Genomic DNA, 17,694 nt, shown 5'->3' on the forward strand with positions numbered 1-17,694 from the left:
ATCTTCCCGTGCATGTGTAGCAAATTGGCGATTAGAGGAAGCGCTGTGAAGGTCTCACCGTGCATGGACATGTCAGTGTGGTCACAATAAATTTGTCCAGACGTGAATGTCCTCACAGAACCCAGCAATGAAGCCTGAGGGGAGAACAGCATTATGCAGATCCTCGCACAGTTCGCAAAATATTCTACCGGCTTTAGCTCAGAGTTTGGGTGGCACATGAATATTTTACTTTGACGGTTATTATACACTGACAGCTTAGCAGTCAATCACACGGTTGCTGAGTATCGACCAACTCTCGTTTCAAATGTGCTTTTGTGAATGTAACATAGCGTGTGGAAGTAGCGCTTCATGTGCCCAAAATCTTCAATATGTTTGGTTACATTTTGTATTCATCAAGAAGAAATGCAATGTGGACAAGATTCAGCTTGTGCTAACACAAAGGACGAAGACAAGTAACTTAAAATAGCACCTTTTTTTTGTATAATATGCAGAGTTACAAATTATTAAATTACAAATACCCTCAAAAACTAACATTGAATTATCGTTACATTACTGATTATTTGTTTTTTTTTTAAAAACAAACTAGATTACAAGTTACTTCAATAATACAAATATTATACTGACAAACCTGCTTAACATGAAAATGACACCCGGTTGTGCTACTTTATTGGAAGTCCATTTTTAATAATATTTCAAATTAAAGTTTGGTTTTATTAAAAAATAAAACGGACATTTTTGACTTGGCATAATTATTATTATTTTTTTTTTTTTAATTGTGGATTTCACCTAACATAAATGGGTTATTTGTTTTTTTATTTTACAAAAATAATGAAAGACCAATTTTCTAGACTTAATAAATATTTTTTAAATATAAATGCATTCCTTTTTACTCAACATATTTAACTATTATTATTGTAATTGTATAAATGTTTACTTTTAATGTACATTGTTTATTATTGCTACAATACAGGGTTTTTTTTTTAAATACTGTTATTGAAGCTAGACAACACTCTGTCAACAGCACAGAGTATTCACTTAATATTTTATTGTTTAGCTGACACAAACTCAAAATGTTGACTGTATTTCCAGCTTGAAAATGCAAATTTCTCTTTCCTCAATTATTTTTTTAAGTGATATGTTATCGTATGGACATGTGAGTTATAAACACCCTAAAAACGTGGCACGACACCTACATGACATCATTCCCTCACAAACTGCCCGCTGAAAACTCTCACAATGCCTTACTATGTTCAAACTATAAATACCAGAGTTTCTCTTTCTTACGTGTTCCATATTGCATAGCTGTTTGTTGAATGTCTTTTGTGAGTAATAGGGTGTTAGGAACCGGGTGTCCCTCCTGTATTTTATTATTCATATATTTATTAAAATATTCATGTCTTGCCAATTCATAGTCCTATCACCTAACTTAACTCATTTTGTTCAGAAATAAAATGATAGCGATCGGCAGAGCTAATGCTGCTGACCTCGGTGCATTATTAGTTGCTACAAACCCGGTGGCCAACTACCGCCTTGGTAATCTTAAAGCGCCGTAGGCTTTGGCTGCACACGGCAGTCGGTCCTGCCTGCTAGCTTTATGAGCTGTGAGAAACCCAGGAGCCGACTTCGAAACGACCAATTAAATGAAACGAGATCACAAGGGAATGCGATCGTGCCCAGATAGAACCATAAAACCCAATAAGAAGGCAAAAGAAATTTGGAGTCTCTGCTGAAGATAATTGCAGCCAGGAAATACCCCCCTGCCATACTACCATATTTTGCTCGGACCACCTTTTGAGTGTTGGAGAGAAGAAAAAAAAAACGTGAACTCCTGCCATTGTTATTCTCCGAATGATAACGTATGCTTGTGGCTCACTCATCCCGATCCCAGATGGATATTTAATGCCTGAGAGAACGAGACAAAACCCAAGGGCTCCTTTCGAGTGAGGAATGGGCTTGTCAATAGCTCGCCTCAAGAGTTGATTACGCACCGCATACATCAACAACCAGGTGCCGCTGAATTTACTGCCCGAATAAAAGAGATAATAGCGCCACCGGTTTTTGCTCAGCCTTATATTTGCGACACAGGCGTGGCAATGGTTTTTAATGCAGTTTGACAAAGGGCAAGACACAGCCATTGATTGTTCTGTCAGACCGCTAATATTGCTTAGTACACATTTAGAACACACAACAGGCATCACACACAGGAAAAAAAAATACAGAGACATGGAGAGGTCACCTCTGCACATGGATTTAAGGTAGAGAGCGAGTGGGGGGGGGGCGAGCAGGGACAATGATTCAAACTCTCCTCCTTCCATAGCAGTGATGACCTCACTAAATCTGACCACAGCTGTTTTGCTCCGTCTGCACAATCTTATTGGTCGATTGAATCAGAAACAGGTTAGTGTGCGTGTGCATATTTGCGTGTGTGTGTGTGTGTGTGTGTGTTTAAGAGTAGGAGGACCCTACTCATAAATTATCGGAGACAATCAGCATGAGATGCAATTTCATTGCTTTCACGACAAGGTAATTCTGCGTTAGCAACCAACAGACAAATTTTGGCCTAACTACGAAAGGGGGGTTTTACTTTATTACAACTTTGGTCTCTTACCACCAAACAGCACCGCAGTATTGTTCCGTTGGTTTTTTTGGGGGGTTTTTTGGTAGCGTTTCTATTGTCACACAGCTCGCGATGGAAACATAATCCTGATCAGAATTGAATTAACCCATTCATATCTGTCTGTGGTGAACCAAACTGAAGTGGGCTGCTTGGTGGAAATCGAGCTTTAGTACTAATGACATTGCACTGAATCAAAAATCCTTTTAGCCGATTGACATTTGCAGATGACATAAGGTCATTGTTAGCCAGTTAGAATTTAAATTAGGCGATGTAAAAGTTAAAAAGGACACAATATAATGGGATATTACAATAGTGAAATTGTCCTTATTTGGGAACAGAAATATTTTATCAAGGCTTTGAGAGTTCTATTAATTAATATATTGTTTGAAATGTATTTGTCCAAAAAGCAAAAGCATAGTGGGACTTTGTGTTTTGACCTGATATATGTTAAATAGAATAAGTACATGAGTGCCAATTAAGACCAAAGTTGTATTAAATCGGGATCGCTCGTTAATAGCATTAACCTGTTGCACGTAAAACCAACATCGACACTTCTTGGCATTAAGATCTAACTTACATTTCAGCACAAATCTGACATGCATTGTATTTGTAAAATGGGATCTCCAGCAACAACTTGGCATGTCTGATTTTTATACACAGTTGCATGACGGGTGCACGAGGACAGGTAGTTTGGTTCGAAATAGGACTACACAGTGAAAATCTTCAGTCTTGGTTGACTCTCTTTATGAGCTTTGCAAATCAACAAACTGTTAACGGTCAACCAGACCTTTTTAAAAAAAAAAAAAAAAATTGCTTAGCTCATCAATGACAGTCGCTACAGGATCTATTACTTGCATCAGTTTTTCAAGATCAAGTTTCAGACTCTCCAGTGAGAAACTGCAGCGGTCCAAACGGTGCAGGGCTCAGTTAGTGTAAGAAAAACGTTGCTAACACAGTTTTTATCATGAAAACAAAATATTCCTCCCACTGGTTGGTTCAGTATCTGTAAGTTTCTTTAAGGTATTCATCACTGGAAAGGTCCTGAGCCAAAACTCTTATCCCATTGAGAACACTGCTGCTCTAACTGGTCCAGCAGTTTGTCCACAGAGTCTTCTTTGTTCTCCAGCTTCAAGTACCGTCGCCCGATGCCCAGGTCGAGCCGAGGCCAGCTTTGATGCGTGTGCTCTTCCGAGGCATCCGCAACCTGTCCGGGAATGTTAATGCAAACTTGTGAAAGAGGTTCTCTCCTCCCAACCGGTTGATCAGTGTGACCTTCCGCTCTGTGAAGTGATTTCTCCACGGGCAAAGCAGTTTGAGCCGCGTAAGGTTTAGTCCTGTAGCTCATGCTCTGGCACCGCCGAGGCTGAGCGGCCGGGATGTCCACGTCGTCCACCCCCAGGGTGGACATGGAGCTGGCGGACATCAGGCAGTTATTGAGCTTTACAAGTGGGGTGTCGAATTGGGTGTTAAAGCTCAGATCAGTTTCAAACTGTGTGTTGAAGTCCACCTGGCTGGAGTTACAGGAGGAGGAATTGGTTGAAGTCAGAGGCAGTGACTCTTGATGATGGAGAGCTTCTGTCTGGAGAACCGCTTGCCGGTACACGCCTTCGACGATGTCCCGCTTGTTGTTGGCAGGTCTTGTCTGGAGGACGGGTTCGGAGCACGCCGGCTGCTGCCGACAGAAGCTGTTGAGCTGGGCGGCTGGCAAACTGCTCACCCAGTGATGTTTGGACATGGAGTTAGCGACTGCCATTTCTTTGAGGTCTGCTGAGGGCACGGCGGCAGACACCGAGCAGATTACGCTGCGCATCTGAGCCAGCAGCATCTGAGTCTCTCTGTCACGGTTCTCATATAAGACCGTGTTGGCACAGATGAGGATGAAGAGCCCCACCCCCATGATGACTGGACCCAGCAGCTTCATCCGCTCGCAGTGGATCATGCCGACTGATGACAGGAAGCCCTTAGCTCCCAGACTCCGATTCCCTCGTGGTTCCGAAACGTGATTGCCCTCCGCGGCTCCCAGAATGGACAATCGGGACATTCGGTATCCCGCCACAGCCAGAGCGGTTCCCACCAAGACCACAACGATCCCAAGCACCAGGAAGGCTCCGGCGATTGAACGCAGGCGAAGCTTGCCTTGGATCACGCCGTCCTTCTTCTTTCGGCCCCGTAAGGTAAATCGCGGCCTCCGCCGGCGGGAGGGTGACGATGATGTGTTTTGGGTCTTCATGCTGTGGGTCACTCCAGAGCTTCGCTCCAGGTGATACCCAGTCAGAGCCCTTCAGAAGCAGAAAAAAAAAATGTGTTTAACACCAATAAGAAAATTCTGCATTCTACATTTACATGCATATGTAAGGGTGGATTTCGGGTGACGGCTATCTTTAAGGTCCACACAGGTGCAGTTCTTCTATTTTTTACTCTGAAGTCCCACAATTCAGATATGCATCTTGGCAATGCAAAGAGAAAAAAAACACACACACACATAAAAAGATATCTTCAGATCGGAATCAGGCCTTTTTCAAATGTGGACAAAAAAATCGGACACATATCAGATATGCGCTAATGCAAGAGCAGCTTGAACATAAAGATCAGATATAGCCTACATAGACGATAAATCACCCGTACAAATAGCAGATGGGATATTTGCAAAAAATATGTTGCTGTTGGAACAAATTGAGATGATTTAAACGTGGAGTGAGTCGGTCATTATTGCCAGATCTAGTTATTAACTAGCTTGCTATTTCCGTTTTGTTAATGCTAAAATTAAACTCAGTTCTCGTTTGGAATTTGTCCTCACTGCTTTGCACATAATCTAATTTTTCAAACTTTCCTACTATTATTTATAAAAAAACAATTTTGCTTTGCCACTTCAATTTGAGGGTGGAGTCACGAGATGTGAGATGTGATGACCATATGTGCCGTCACCGTGGCTGGATGGAAGAGGCAAGTCTGCAGTCGCTTGCTGCTGCAATTCAATCATTAATTTTTCACAGGGATTTATTTTGTTTTGAATTTGTCACGTAGTCTGCAAGGGAACAGTGCTCAACTGTTCGCCGTGAGAATCACAAATGAGACATTCAAATCTTGACTCATGGAGGCAGCAATCTGTCCTCTTATTCAAATTCAATTATTCTGACACTTTTGCTCTATGACAAACCTTTTGAAGGACTTTGTGTGAGGACAAACACCACTAAAAAGTTGGTAATGTAAGATATTGAATAGTTTATATTTCAAATTTGCTGGTTTATAAAAACAGTCATTTTCCCTGCGCACGTTCATCATAGCACCACGCATCATCGACTTCATCCTCACAAATCCTGCTTAAAAAGTTAATTGGCTCATGTAGTGTCTGCTCACAGCAAAATGGCACTTACTTGTTTTGTCTGTTTTTTATAATATTTCATGAACTCATGACCTTTAGTGTTCAACAGTCTAATGTGGAACCGCCAAGGATCATTGGATGCTACGGAGAGTGAAATTGAATTGTAACAGTACCTAGGAAATGACTGATGGTATCTCATAAGAACTAGAAAGCTGCAGTCGACAATGTGCCACCCCTGTGAAATGATAAAAAAAAAAATATATATATATATATATATATATATATATGTGTGTGTGTGTGTGCGTGTGTGTGTGTGTGTATACATTATATATCTTTTTATATGTATATGTATTTATATCTATATATATATATATATTATTTATATATTTATATATATATACATATATATATAATTTATTTATTTATTTTTACTGTAAATTGTAATTATTGGCAGTACTTGATTTTAATTAGTTTCCAGCGTTGGGTTTGTTAATTTTTTATTAGTTTTAGCTTTTTTCAAGAATATTTTCTGAGGTTTTTTTTATATTACTTTTAGTATGATAGTTTTAGTTTTTTAAGTTGTGTACTTCAAGTGTGCAATTTAAAAAAAAAAAAATCCCAGCAAGTATTGTGTAAACAGCAATCCACAATATGGAATACAACTTCCACAAACACTTTGGATTAGATATCAATCAAACGTGGCGGGACCTCGTCAGTTCTCACAAAAAAGAAGATTCAGTGGCGCAAAGACCTCTGCCAAGGCAGCTCAAGCCAAATTTGGATTTGTATAGAGAGAGAGACTTAATTCAAATTGGAGTGCAGTTGCTGGGCATGTCAGAAGTAAAGGGATCAACGTTTACATTCTTACGAGAACAAGTTTGTTTTATTTCCTTCCTCGTTATTGTGATTAATGGAATGAACGGTAATAAACTGTTAACAAAAGTACAGTATGAGGCCAAGTTAATTTTATTGGGTTTAGGTTTCTCTGTTGATTTTAATTGGAAAGTCTCTTGCAGACACACCTTGGCTATGACACAAGTTCCTGTAACCTGATCCAAAAAGCCCGTGGACCAGTGATGGGCGACCACTGATAGATCGAGTACGCAATTGGTCTAACACAGTGGTTTCCAAATTTTATTGAACTAAGAAACATTCCTACATTTTACACGAGAAAATTTTCCACCGAACAAAAACGTCCTAAAAAAAAGTCCAGATAATTCTGCATGGTGAAAGAGCATGTCATTGTTTTGCCTGTCTGTGTTTTGCTATAGATAGAATAACAAACTAACATTATTTGTCGTTAAAAATGAGACATTTTGGACCAATCAGTGAAATTGGATGATTTCCCGATGAGCCACACAAGCACAGTGAGAACAAGCAAACTTCACACAAAGGCAGACGTGTTCCTCACGACATCATTAAGCATTTCATTTTCATCATATCAAAAATAAATCATTAATTAGTTTTTTTTCTGTGTGATTTTGGCTTTTTATGGATGCATATCAAACAGCAGGTCATTTGTGCCAATTTCCTTTCCACATATGAAAAGAAAAATCACTGATTCATACTGCTCATCTGCTGTTTTCTGCAAGAAAGCAGTTGGCTGGGCTGTTGCCCAGCTCGCTCCTGCGGAGCCACCAGTTGAAGATTCGAGGTGGGGAAAACGCACGAGACGTGAAACTTGTGTCCAAAAATACCGCAAAATCACGGTAGTCAGCCTTTTTTTTCAAAATAAACATGCAGCATTTTTACTGCTCGAGCCAATGTGCGGTGATGTGCTAATGCGCTGCTGCAGTCCTCTCCAGATACTGACATCAATTAAACATTATCAGAAAGAAAAACCAGCTGCCGCATGAAGCCTCAGCATGCAGCCCAATCCACGCAATGTGCGCTGAGCTGGTCGCATGCAACAGTCCACTTCTGCAAACTTGCCTGTATTCCCAGATTCCCGCTGCAGCTTGCTCATAGTTTGAGGACACAGACGATCGTGGTCGTCAAGAACGCGGATCGTCTCGCAAGGAAGGCGTAAAATCCAATCGGCTTCCCCCCACGCGCGTTCACAGCCGAGACGACGCGGAGTTGACTCCTGCATCTCCTCCGCAATGCGCGACACTGAGTTCTTCTCATCCCGAGGAGGCTGACGTTCAGCAGGGAGCCGCTCTGAAGTCTGGCTGCTTTGCAGCCGCTCTTCCATCAAGCGAGCTCATGATAGGCGCCCCTCCACAATAAAAGCAGACCCTCGAATGAAAGACAGTGTCAGACTCAGGCTGTTTCAATGAAAAAGGGAGAGGAAAATGACATTGAAAATCACTGAAAAGGACATTTTCATGAAAGTCAGAGGTTTTACTTTTTGTAAGACTGATTGAAAAAACATTAGCGTCAACAAAGTAAAAGCTGCCTTTGTCGGCTTTCAGGGTTCTTTTCAAATGTATTTATTTTGATATTGCTTTACACCTGTACAGAAGAAGAGTCTTACGAGAATTCTAGTTTATTTATTGACTTTTTTTAATCTTGCACTTAACAAACACTCAATATTAAAAAAAAATAAAACAAATACTAAAACTAATAAACTCAAATAAAACAAAGCATTTGTGGAGAAAAATTCAAATGGGGTAATCTAAAAGAAGTTGCTCAAAAAACTATAAAAAAAAATTCTAACTGAATTTAAAAAAACAATCTGTTTTCTTCTGAAACTTGCCATGTCAAGAAGCACATTTTGAGCAAAAAAAAAAAAAAGAAATAAAAGAATTCTACTGTTAGAAGAGCACCTTAACAACCCAAAGCAGAATGCCTGCAAGAGACGTAAATCGTACAGTTAATGTTGGGCTGAAAAACGTTTTTAGGCCATGAATTTAAAATCACTCAAAATTAAACACACGTACGTCGGTGGTAACACGAACGTGCCTGACATCGACGTTCTTAACCTTGAAATGTTGCAGGTCGAGGACCCCAAATAGTAAAGTACCGTCTTCCGCATCCATTTACATAAACGACCATTTGTCGCCATCTAGTGGTTTGAAACCGCTATGTAAAACCTGAAAATATATGTCGAACTAGTCTAGGCAGTGTGAAAAGTGTTTGTCCCCTTCCTGTTTTTCTTTTTTGTTTTTGTATATGTGTCGCCTTAATGAGTCACATATTCAAAGAACATTTAAATTAGTCAAAGACAAAACAAGTAAACGCATAATGCAGTTTCTAAATCAATGTGTTTTATTATTGAGAGGAACAAATTTAAAGTACATGATCTTTTATGAAAGTGTTTCCTCTCAAAATATTTTCACCATTGTTCTGTTATCTTAATTTGTGGATAACGGCTCTCAGCGTGGTTCACTGGTGTCCTAAAGCTTTTGAAATTACTTTTCAACCACTTCCAGACTGTTGCTTTCAATAGTTCTACTCCTGAACAAATCAAATCACCATTTTAAAAATGCATTTTATGTTTAGTTAGGTTACTTTAGTGTGATCTGTGCATTTGCTTGTTGATCTTCAAGTCGGGAATTTATACCAAAAAAAAAATCCAATTTAGAAGTGGGCAAATACTTTTTCATGGCATTGTACTTTTGAGTTTATGAATGTAAAATTTAAAATAAGATTTATTTTTTTATTGTTTTTTTAACAACTGTGTTACTGATGTTTTTTTTTTCCTTTCAATGAGAGCAGCTACGTCAAACATCACTGTAGTAATTTTTACAACAATTTTCTTACCAACCATATTTATTAATTTTCATTTATTTACTTATTTAAACTTTTGAATAAATAAAAAAAAGGGGGAGGATAAAAATACAGAGCATCAAGGTTTGTTCAACTATGATGAAAACGAAAAAGAGAAGTCAAGCAATGAACATAAGAGCGCATTGAGGAAAATTAATTTTATTGAATTATTTTCAAAAAGACAAAAGCTAAAAGCCTGTTTGCTTGTTTAAAAAGTCGATAAAAGAAAACTATACTTTTCTCCTCTAGCTTAACTGTCCGAATTTTGCGAGCCCTCTCCCTCTTCTTCAATCTGCTCTTCACTTTTTTTGTTCAGGGGGTCTCTGAGTGCCATCGTTTCCTTTATCTTCATATAGGGCTCACACTCTGCAGCAAAATGATTTCTCTGAGACAGTGAGAGAAATCCCCATAAATTGACATCAAGCAAACCACTGAACACACAACTAATAAATATTAAACATCTTGCAGTTCTTTGCGCGACTGAAAATGTGTTTGTACCGTCACTGATAATAATATTGAAAACCCACCTGCAGACAGAGACGCAGCAAACCTTTCCCTCCATCTTGCATCTGCAACGACGTCAGGAACTGAGGTAGTGACAACTCAGTTATCCTGTTTCCTGCATAAACATATACACAGCATCATAAGACTATTTTATCTAGTCTCAGTATTTAACGATATAAACACAATCCGGAGTGATACAGACAAATTTTGCCCACGTGTGTATACTGACCTGCGAGGCTGAGGGAGGCAAGAGTCGTGTTTCCAGGCAGAATGAGCTCTCCATCCCTCTGCTGTACTGATTCATTCAAGAGCGGGCTCACCATCTCCATTGGCTTTTTGTGCTGGCGGATAAAAAAAAAGGTGCAAATATAACCTTAATTGAAACAACCTTTTTTTGGGATGACTACTCTTAGAAGCGACTAATTAGTCAAACTAGTGTATCATATTCTTGGTACCTCCTGATCATACACGTGCGTTTTCTCCTCCATGTCTTGACCTTCGACTGCAACACATTAAAATAAACATTGGCGGAAGTTAATAAGGAAATAAATGAAAATGTGCCCTGTGATTGGCTGGCGACCAGTTCAGGGCGTACCCTGCCTCTCGCCCAAAGTCAGCTGGGAAAGGTTCCAGCATACCCGCGACCCTAGTGAGGATAAGCAGTACAGAGAATGGATGCATGGATAATTGACACACAAGTGTTGATGAGTTACAAGTTATTACATTTTTTAAGACACTTTTGGTCCTTGGCAGGTGCTCGTTTCCCATCTGGTTTTGATGCTTCCTATAATAAATGACAGTCAAATGAGTTGTAAAATATTACAAAGGAATATTTTGGGATTTTTTAATTCAGTCTTCTATGCATCATACCCGTTTTTTCGCAGTGTTTTTGTTCTCCCCTTTATTGGTGTTAAGTGAGGCGTTGCCGGCTAAAGATGGCAGTTGGTCGCTGGACAACTTGGCGGCGCAGGATTGGTCAACGTCAGCCGCAGCTGATGACTGAAATAAAAAAAAAAGGAAATAAGGATTTTATATTGGACCTGACACACGAATCGCAAGTGAAAGACTTACAGAATGTCTTTTTTCCAGAAGTAGTTTCCTCCTCTGCACAATTTCTTCATGAGTTAGCACAACCTCGCCGAAAACCTGGCAAGTGCAGACAGTCATATAATTAAAAAAAAAAAGTAATTTATACATCCGACTGTATAAATATGTTTTAATAACTTATCTCTTTCAGTAACTACCGTGGCCAGTTGTGTAGCTCCCGAGTCTCCAATGTGATTGTTGGACAGTGAGAGAAACAGCAAAGTGCGATTGAACCGCAGGCCCTGAGAGGACAAAAATGGGAAGAGAATCCCATCACAGAGAATGCACACACCAGGTTTATAATTGATTTGAAATTTTCATTGTCGTTAGTTTTTAGTTCAGTTTTTTAGATTATTATTAAATATTTTATTATTTAGTATTTATTTAGTTTTTAGTTTAGTTTTGTTAGATTTTGATCAAATATTTTAGTTTTTATTTAGTTTTATCAGATTATGATTAAATATTTTATTATTTAGTTTTTATTTAGTGTTGTAGTTTAGCTTTATTAGATTATTATTTTATTTAGTTTTTAATTTTGTTATGATTTAATTTTGTTTAAGTTTATTTTATTTATTCACAGTATTTGTTTTTAATTAGTTTTCAGAGTGGGTTTTGTTAGTTTTTATTAGTTTTAGTTTTTTTCAAGAATGTTTTGTCTTAATTTAGTTTTATTTGTTTTAGTATTAGTTTTAGGTTTTTTTTGCATGTTTTTTGTTTTGTTTTTTTTTTTGTTTTTTTTTGGTGTGTTTCGGGGGAGGTGGGGTTCAAGTTGTGCACCTCCTGTGTAAACAGCAATCATATATCACATATCTCTTTTCGCAATGTGTTTACTGACAAAAGCAGCGGAGCCATCAGGCCCTGAACAACATGGAGACATCAACGCATAACCAAGACGCAAGATCGTCGCCCAGGATGACGTCATCTGGTGGCGCTTTTTTATTGGCTGCCGCTAGATGACATCGCTTCTTGGATACACAGTAAAAGGACCTCAACTCACGACACGACTGTTTGATTTTTCTCAAGTACTAAATTAATTGACTGAGATGAAAATAGTTGCTGTATTTTTTTGTTAGCTTTGTAAAAATAATGTTTTACTTAGTCTTGTTTTTTTTAAGCGTTTTCGCTTATTTTTATAGTTATATTTATATATATATTTTTTTTTTCAACTTTAATTATTTATTAGTTAGTTTTCATTAACTAAAATAATCTTGAATCTGGGTCATTACCTTTGCAATATGTCCTGCACCGACATCACCAATGTGGTTGAACGAGAGGTTGAGTGAGGTGAGGCTCCAATTTGCACAAGTGCTGGTTGAGAGACTATCCCCGAGAAGGCGTGCGCCCTCGTCTTCAATTCGGTTGTTGCGCAGGTTCAAGTGAGTGAGGCTTGAAAGCAATAAATACCGTACACCAAAATTCATCTTCAGTTATGTTTGGCATCGGAGTCTTTGCGTGTGTGAAAATGTCGAGGCTATTTCTGAAAGAGTGTATGTGTACTCACGCACTTCCTTCACAAAACAGAAGGTGGTGGTTGTTATCTACTAGAGGGTTGCCCTCTAATGTAATAACTCTATCAAAATAAAAGGATGTATTGATGAGGTCATGCTGTAGAGTGTAAAATAATAAAACCCAAAACAGGACGGGACAAAAACAAAGAATGGCTACGCGTCACTCACTTGAGGCTCATGCACAAACATAATGCATTTACAAGGGTGTTAATCATCGGATCCGTCAGTCCGGCCTGCCAAAAACTGCACAATCGTAAGACAGTTTAACACAGATGGGGAATGTAAGTATGGTGCGATGCTTCTCTCGCCGGCCTCAAATGACTTACTAAATGGTGTGAAGCGTAGTCGAAGAAGAAATAATCTTGCTCAGTACTCGGATGATTGGTTCATCTACTGTCCATCCTGTGAACAACCATATCAACACGATACACACTTTTTTGATCGAAGCTGTTCTGTTCTCTACCATCTGACTAAAAAAAAATCATTCTTGTGGCTGACAATGTCACACAATTTCTGGTTTATCTGTCGCAATTAATCAACCACGGTTGACTTGACCTCTCGTGTCATTTGTCCACAGAGGTCGAAAAAAGTCTATGGATATATTGCTATTTCTTCTCACATTGGTTTGACGTGAAAATTATACTGGTGATTTACTACTGGAAAATGTGATTATGGATTCTTACGCAAGTCTTTGGAAGAGTTGTATAACTTGTGAAAAGTGCCAGTCCTTACCAAAGATCTTGATGCTGGTTGTGCAATAAGGGTCTCCATTCTCCAGCTCCACTTGGAGCTGTGGCTTAAACACATCGTGTGCATGCTTTTTGTGGGCCTGCCTGCCACCTGAATATTACATATTATAATATATATATTATAGCATTTGAGACAGTAACATGATGACATATAGACTGGATGTTTGCCTTCATTTTTTCCATTTCCACCGCACAATCAATACAATTAAAAAACAAGTGATTTTAAACTACAAAGACAGCATTTAAGTAGAGAGCAAATATGTAATATTAGATTCCTGCCTGCGGTGAGTGGGATAATATTATTCACGTGCATCTTGGGTGCCTGAGCATGCCGGTTGTTTTACAGTCCATTATCATGTAAGGACCGCAATATTAGTCAATTGAAATATACATGTATTTTTTTTTAATTATTATTATTTTTATGTACAGGTGCCACTGTAATTACCAGTGACTTTGCTCATCTTTATAACGCAGCACTCGTGTTTACCTGTGGCGCTTTCTTGGGTGGCGGAGCTAGATTTGATCTTGAGAGCTGGGATATTTTTCATATCCAAAAGACCACATAGACCAGGAAAGTCAGTCGTCACATTGCCAGAACACTCATAGTCATCTGTGAGAGAGTTGGTGGCATATTTTCAGACTCTTTGCCGCAAAGGGGCTTGTGAAGAATGAGTTTCTCGAAATGGTACTCACCGAAGGTTCGAGTGGCAACTGTTTCAACTGCAGTTGCTCCTGTGACATAATAGATCAGAGATTTGATTTGCAAAACAAAATATTCAAATATCTATTTCTCTCTCTCTCTCTCTCTCTCTCTCGACCTGTTTGTATTGGCGCCGATTCTTCAGCAACTTCAGAACTTTTCTCGGACTTGTCTTTCGCCGGTTTCTTTCTCGCCATGTTTGTCCGTTTAAAACGTCGCTTGGGAAGTTTTGACGTGCGTAGCTATGGCAACGCTATAAATAAGAAATAAGCATCGCGAGATCTTGTCTATCGTCGTGCATTTTGATACCAGAACGGACACGAGGAAAGCGCTTGTCGTTAATAATAAATATTATCTTTTCGTAACAATTGTTTGTCATTCATTTTTTATCTTAGTATCGCGTCTCTTTTGGGCATTGGATTTAAATGTATTGAAGCAAATATTTGAAATGTTAAATCGACTGATTATTTGATTATCAGATTGGTTTTAATTTGTTATTTCTACAATGAAAATAAAATATAGCACGGGACACTCTCCATGTCTCTTAAGGTCGTTGTACATTGAGTTTGGAAGCCGGTATTTAAAATTGGGAGAACGACTGGTTATTTGATTTTTATCTTAAAATAGAAACACCAAAATATGATTAAAATATTTTTAATTCTAAAACGAATATAGAATAGAGCACGAGTCACAAATCGAAATAGGTTTCGTATATTTGTTTTCGACTCGCGGAAGTTGTCACCGACGGCATTTCTCCTACTGACCAGGAGATGGCGATATGTACTGTAATGCCCCATACTCTTCTCAAATCCACAATTAAAAAGTTCAAACATTGTATTTCTACAATTGGGTATTCTTTGAAACATAAATTAATTTTCATTATGTTTTGTGTTGTTTTATCCCCTTGTTATCTTTGTTTTTAAACGTAAAAGCAGTTCTATTTTTATTGTAATTTACATATGTTAAATAAAGATATTGTTTAAAAAAAAAGGTGTGTGCCACGGAACATCGTTGACCATTCATGCTCATTAAAAGTGGGTGTTGTAGCAGTGAGTGATAAAACGGACAAGAGCCCTTGAGGAAACAGAATTGAAGACTCCTGCTCAAAAATATTTTACCGTTCTGCTCTTGTCCACCAGGTGGCGCTCAAGAACCTAATCATGCAGCACGGATCACTTTAAAGAAGAACTCCTCTTCATCGAAAGCTCCACTCCAAACAAAAGATGTCCATGTTTTAAGAGCACTCGCCTGAGTTTTTTTTTCTAGCAGCAGACGTCAAAGTTGCACTTCAGTCACTACATGGGACACAAGTCTTTCACTGTTCCCCTTCATCTCACATGACACAAAGCTCGATGAATTCAATGATTCCTTAAGTTTTAAGTCATGAGAAGACAAATAGGAGTAGTAAAGTTAGACTTGTGTCCACATTAGTAGTGACTATTGTGCAACTCTCACCTTAAGACTCACGCAGCCTTTGAAAAGTTTTCCACTGCAGTGACCACAATGCACGAAAGGCTTCAGTAGAAGGCACATTTACAAATAAAACACAAAGACTTCCATTCAGGTTAAACAATTTATTAGACAGAAAAGCTAACATGACAATTTGAAAGTCGATTTTTGGGTGGGCAAATTCAAGTTGCACATACAAACATTGACAACAGGCCATAGATGGAAGCATCTTAAGTGTGTGTGTGTGCTGATGAGTTCGTGGGTGATGTCACTTACTTTTAAATGGCACGCACAAACTTAGTAGATTGTTGCACCAAAGGGGATGTGAGCACATCTGATATCTCTCACTGGTACAAAAATTGTGCCAGCGCTGCACATCATCATCAGCAAATACTCCTGGATAAAATTTTAGGTGACACTGATGCAGGAAAAAATTATGTATGTTTTTTATATACATTTTTAAAAATATTACACCTAATATTTTTTTAACTGACTTGACCAACATCATCTCATGTCCATCTTGTGGTGCAATGTGACATCAATACGCACCAAATGCAGGGTGTCATCCCATCCGCATCTCCAACATGTCCACTGGCTGCACCTTTGAGGCCAAAGCCTCATCGATCTGGTCAAGCAGAAAAAGACAAAAGCACTGAGTAACAGTCTTCTGAACCTTAAAATAAAAAGTAGTTGTTTTAAAATTCAATTGTCTTATTAGTTTAATAAAGTGGTATATAGTTTCACTTTTAACATGTAATTTCCCAAACATGTAACGCATATGTGTGAGCAATCAGCTGGTGGCTTTCTCTCCAACCCTGAAATCCAATGAGCAACTAATGCTCATTTCATTCAACTGGTCAAGCAGGTTTTAGTCGTCCTACTAAAAAAAACTCAATTGACGTGCTCAAATATTGAGTACATACTATGTACTACATAGTATGTACAACATACTTCAATATTGTTCATTTGAACACAAAAAATAAAACTACCACAACAGGCAACAAACTGCTCCTCTGATATCGCTCCTTTACCTCCGCTTATAAAAATACCACTTGTCATTTTACAACACGACATTATCTTTGAAATATATTACTTTCCGATTAAAAAATACACACGTTTTATCAAAAGGTATATAACAACAAATGTGAAATTATTAATTTGGGAAATAACTGATTCAATTGTCCATAAATACAATTTTGCAATATTTCTTCCCTGAAAAATGTAGACGTCAATAATAATTTAAAGGTGTCTTGATTTATTTTGACAGGTTTTTTTTTTGTATTTAAATTTGAAATTGCATTTATGCGAAGGCTTATATTTTTAAGGACATTTTATTGACTGAAAATGCCAACAATGCCATACTTGAAGATTTGGCTAAGTTGTTGATATTAGAGTGGAGGCTATTTTGGTTTGGCAACGTCACGCCCAAGCACGCTATATTTTTTGGCGACCACATAGAAATTGGCAGCTCTGGGTTTAAAAACTGCCTAGTCCGCAATCAAGCTTTATGTGTGCTGCTGAGTAGTGGCTTCATTTGCAGTATGCAAACACCACCAGAAAAAGTAGCATTTTCGTGCTACAACGGTTGTAATAGTTTGGGATTTTTAATCATCGTTAGTTTTTAATTTGTTCAACATTGAACAAACGACAGGGCCCTAGTGTCGTAATTATGCTCCTAAACTGTGTGCATGCGTACAATTTCATCAAGAACGCAAACAGACCGTTTAAAAATGACTAAATTACTCACCGAACACACAGTTGGTAGCCACCGGAAGAGCCACTCAATGAACCGGATGTATATACTCATTGCTCTTCTTCTTCTGCTCCTGCTCCGATGGACTGAAAGTGCTAAAATTAAATGAATAAATACATCTTGAAATGTTTAATTAATTAATTAAATGTGGACTTAAATATAAGTGTATCGTTAATTAAATTATCAATGATGATATGATGATATATATCACAAATTCATTTGATATCCTCGACGTTTTACATATGAAGAACCTAGAAAAAAAACAACTTTAAGAACAATCAAAATGTAGCTTCTA

General features: G+C 38.2%; 2 protein-coding genes and 1 long non-coding RNA gene across 3 annotated transcripts; all 3 read right to left on the reverse strand.

Annotated features, from left to right (window-relative positions):
- Window positions 1-3,288: 3,288 nt before the first annotated feature.
- tmem200b (transmembrane protein 200B) lies at window positions 3,289-8,160 on the reverse strand. The gene is made up of 2 exons (XM_088278635.1): window positions 7,872-8,160; window positions 3,289-4,896 (listed from the first exon to the last, which is right to left on the reverse strand). The coding sequence occupies exon 2, from the start codon at window positions 4,845-4,847 to the stop codon at window positions 3,645-3,647; it is 1,203 nt and encodes a 400-aa protein (XP_088134761.1). The 5' UTR covers window positions 4,848-4,896; window positions 7,872-8,160; the 3' UTR covers window positions 3,289-3,644.
- A 1,703-nt stretch (window positions 8,161-9,863) lies between these two features.
- Window positions 9,864-14,503, reverse strand: lrrc71 (leucine rich repeat containing 71). The gene is made up of 17 exons (XM_088278634.1): window positions 14,316-14,503; window positions 14,191-14,229; window positions 13,985-14,107; window positions 13,481-13,588; window positions 13,075-13,150; window positions 12,917-12,991; window positions 12,742-12,810; window positions 12,467-12,626; window positions 11,399-11,482; window positions 11,226-11,300; window positions 11,025-11,153; window positions 10,878-10,938; window positions 10,750-10,800; window positions 10,610-10,656; window positions 10,384-10,495; window positions 10,178-10,269; window positions 9,864-10,035 (listed from the first exon to the last, which is right to left on the reverse strand). The coding sequence occupies exons 1-17, from the start codon at window positions 14,392-14,394 to the stop codon at window positions 9,901-9,903; spliced, it is 1,515 nt and encodes a 504-aa protein (XP_088134760.1). The 5' UTR covers window positions 14,395-14,503; the 3' UTR covers window positions 9,864-9,900.
- Window positions 14,504-15,756: 1,253 nt separating this feature from the next.
- LOC148321217 (uncharacterized) lies at window positions 15,757-17,427 on the reverse strand. Its single transcript, XR_015839396.1, has 2 exons — window positions 17,394-17,427; window positions 15,757-16,271 (listed from the first exon to the last, which is right to left on the reverse strand). It is a non-coding gene; the product is annotated as an uncharacterized LOC148321217 (long non-coding RNA).
- Window positions 17,428-17,694: the final 267 nt, after the last annotated feature.

This window comes from Idiotropiscis lumnitzeri, chromosome 16 (assembly GCF_059441095.1).
Source record: "Idiotropiscis lumnitzeri isolate Australia: NSW breed Sydney's pygmy pipehorse chromosome 16, RoL_Ilum_1.0, whole genome shotgun sequence".
Classification (NCBI taxonomy): domain Eukaryota; kingdom Metazoa; phylum Chordata; class Actinopteri; order Syngnathiformes; family Syngnathidae; genus Idiotropiscis; species Idiotropiscis lumnitzeri.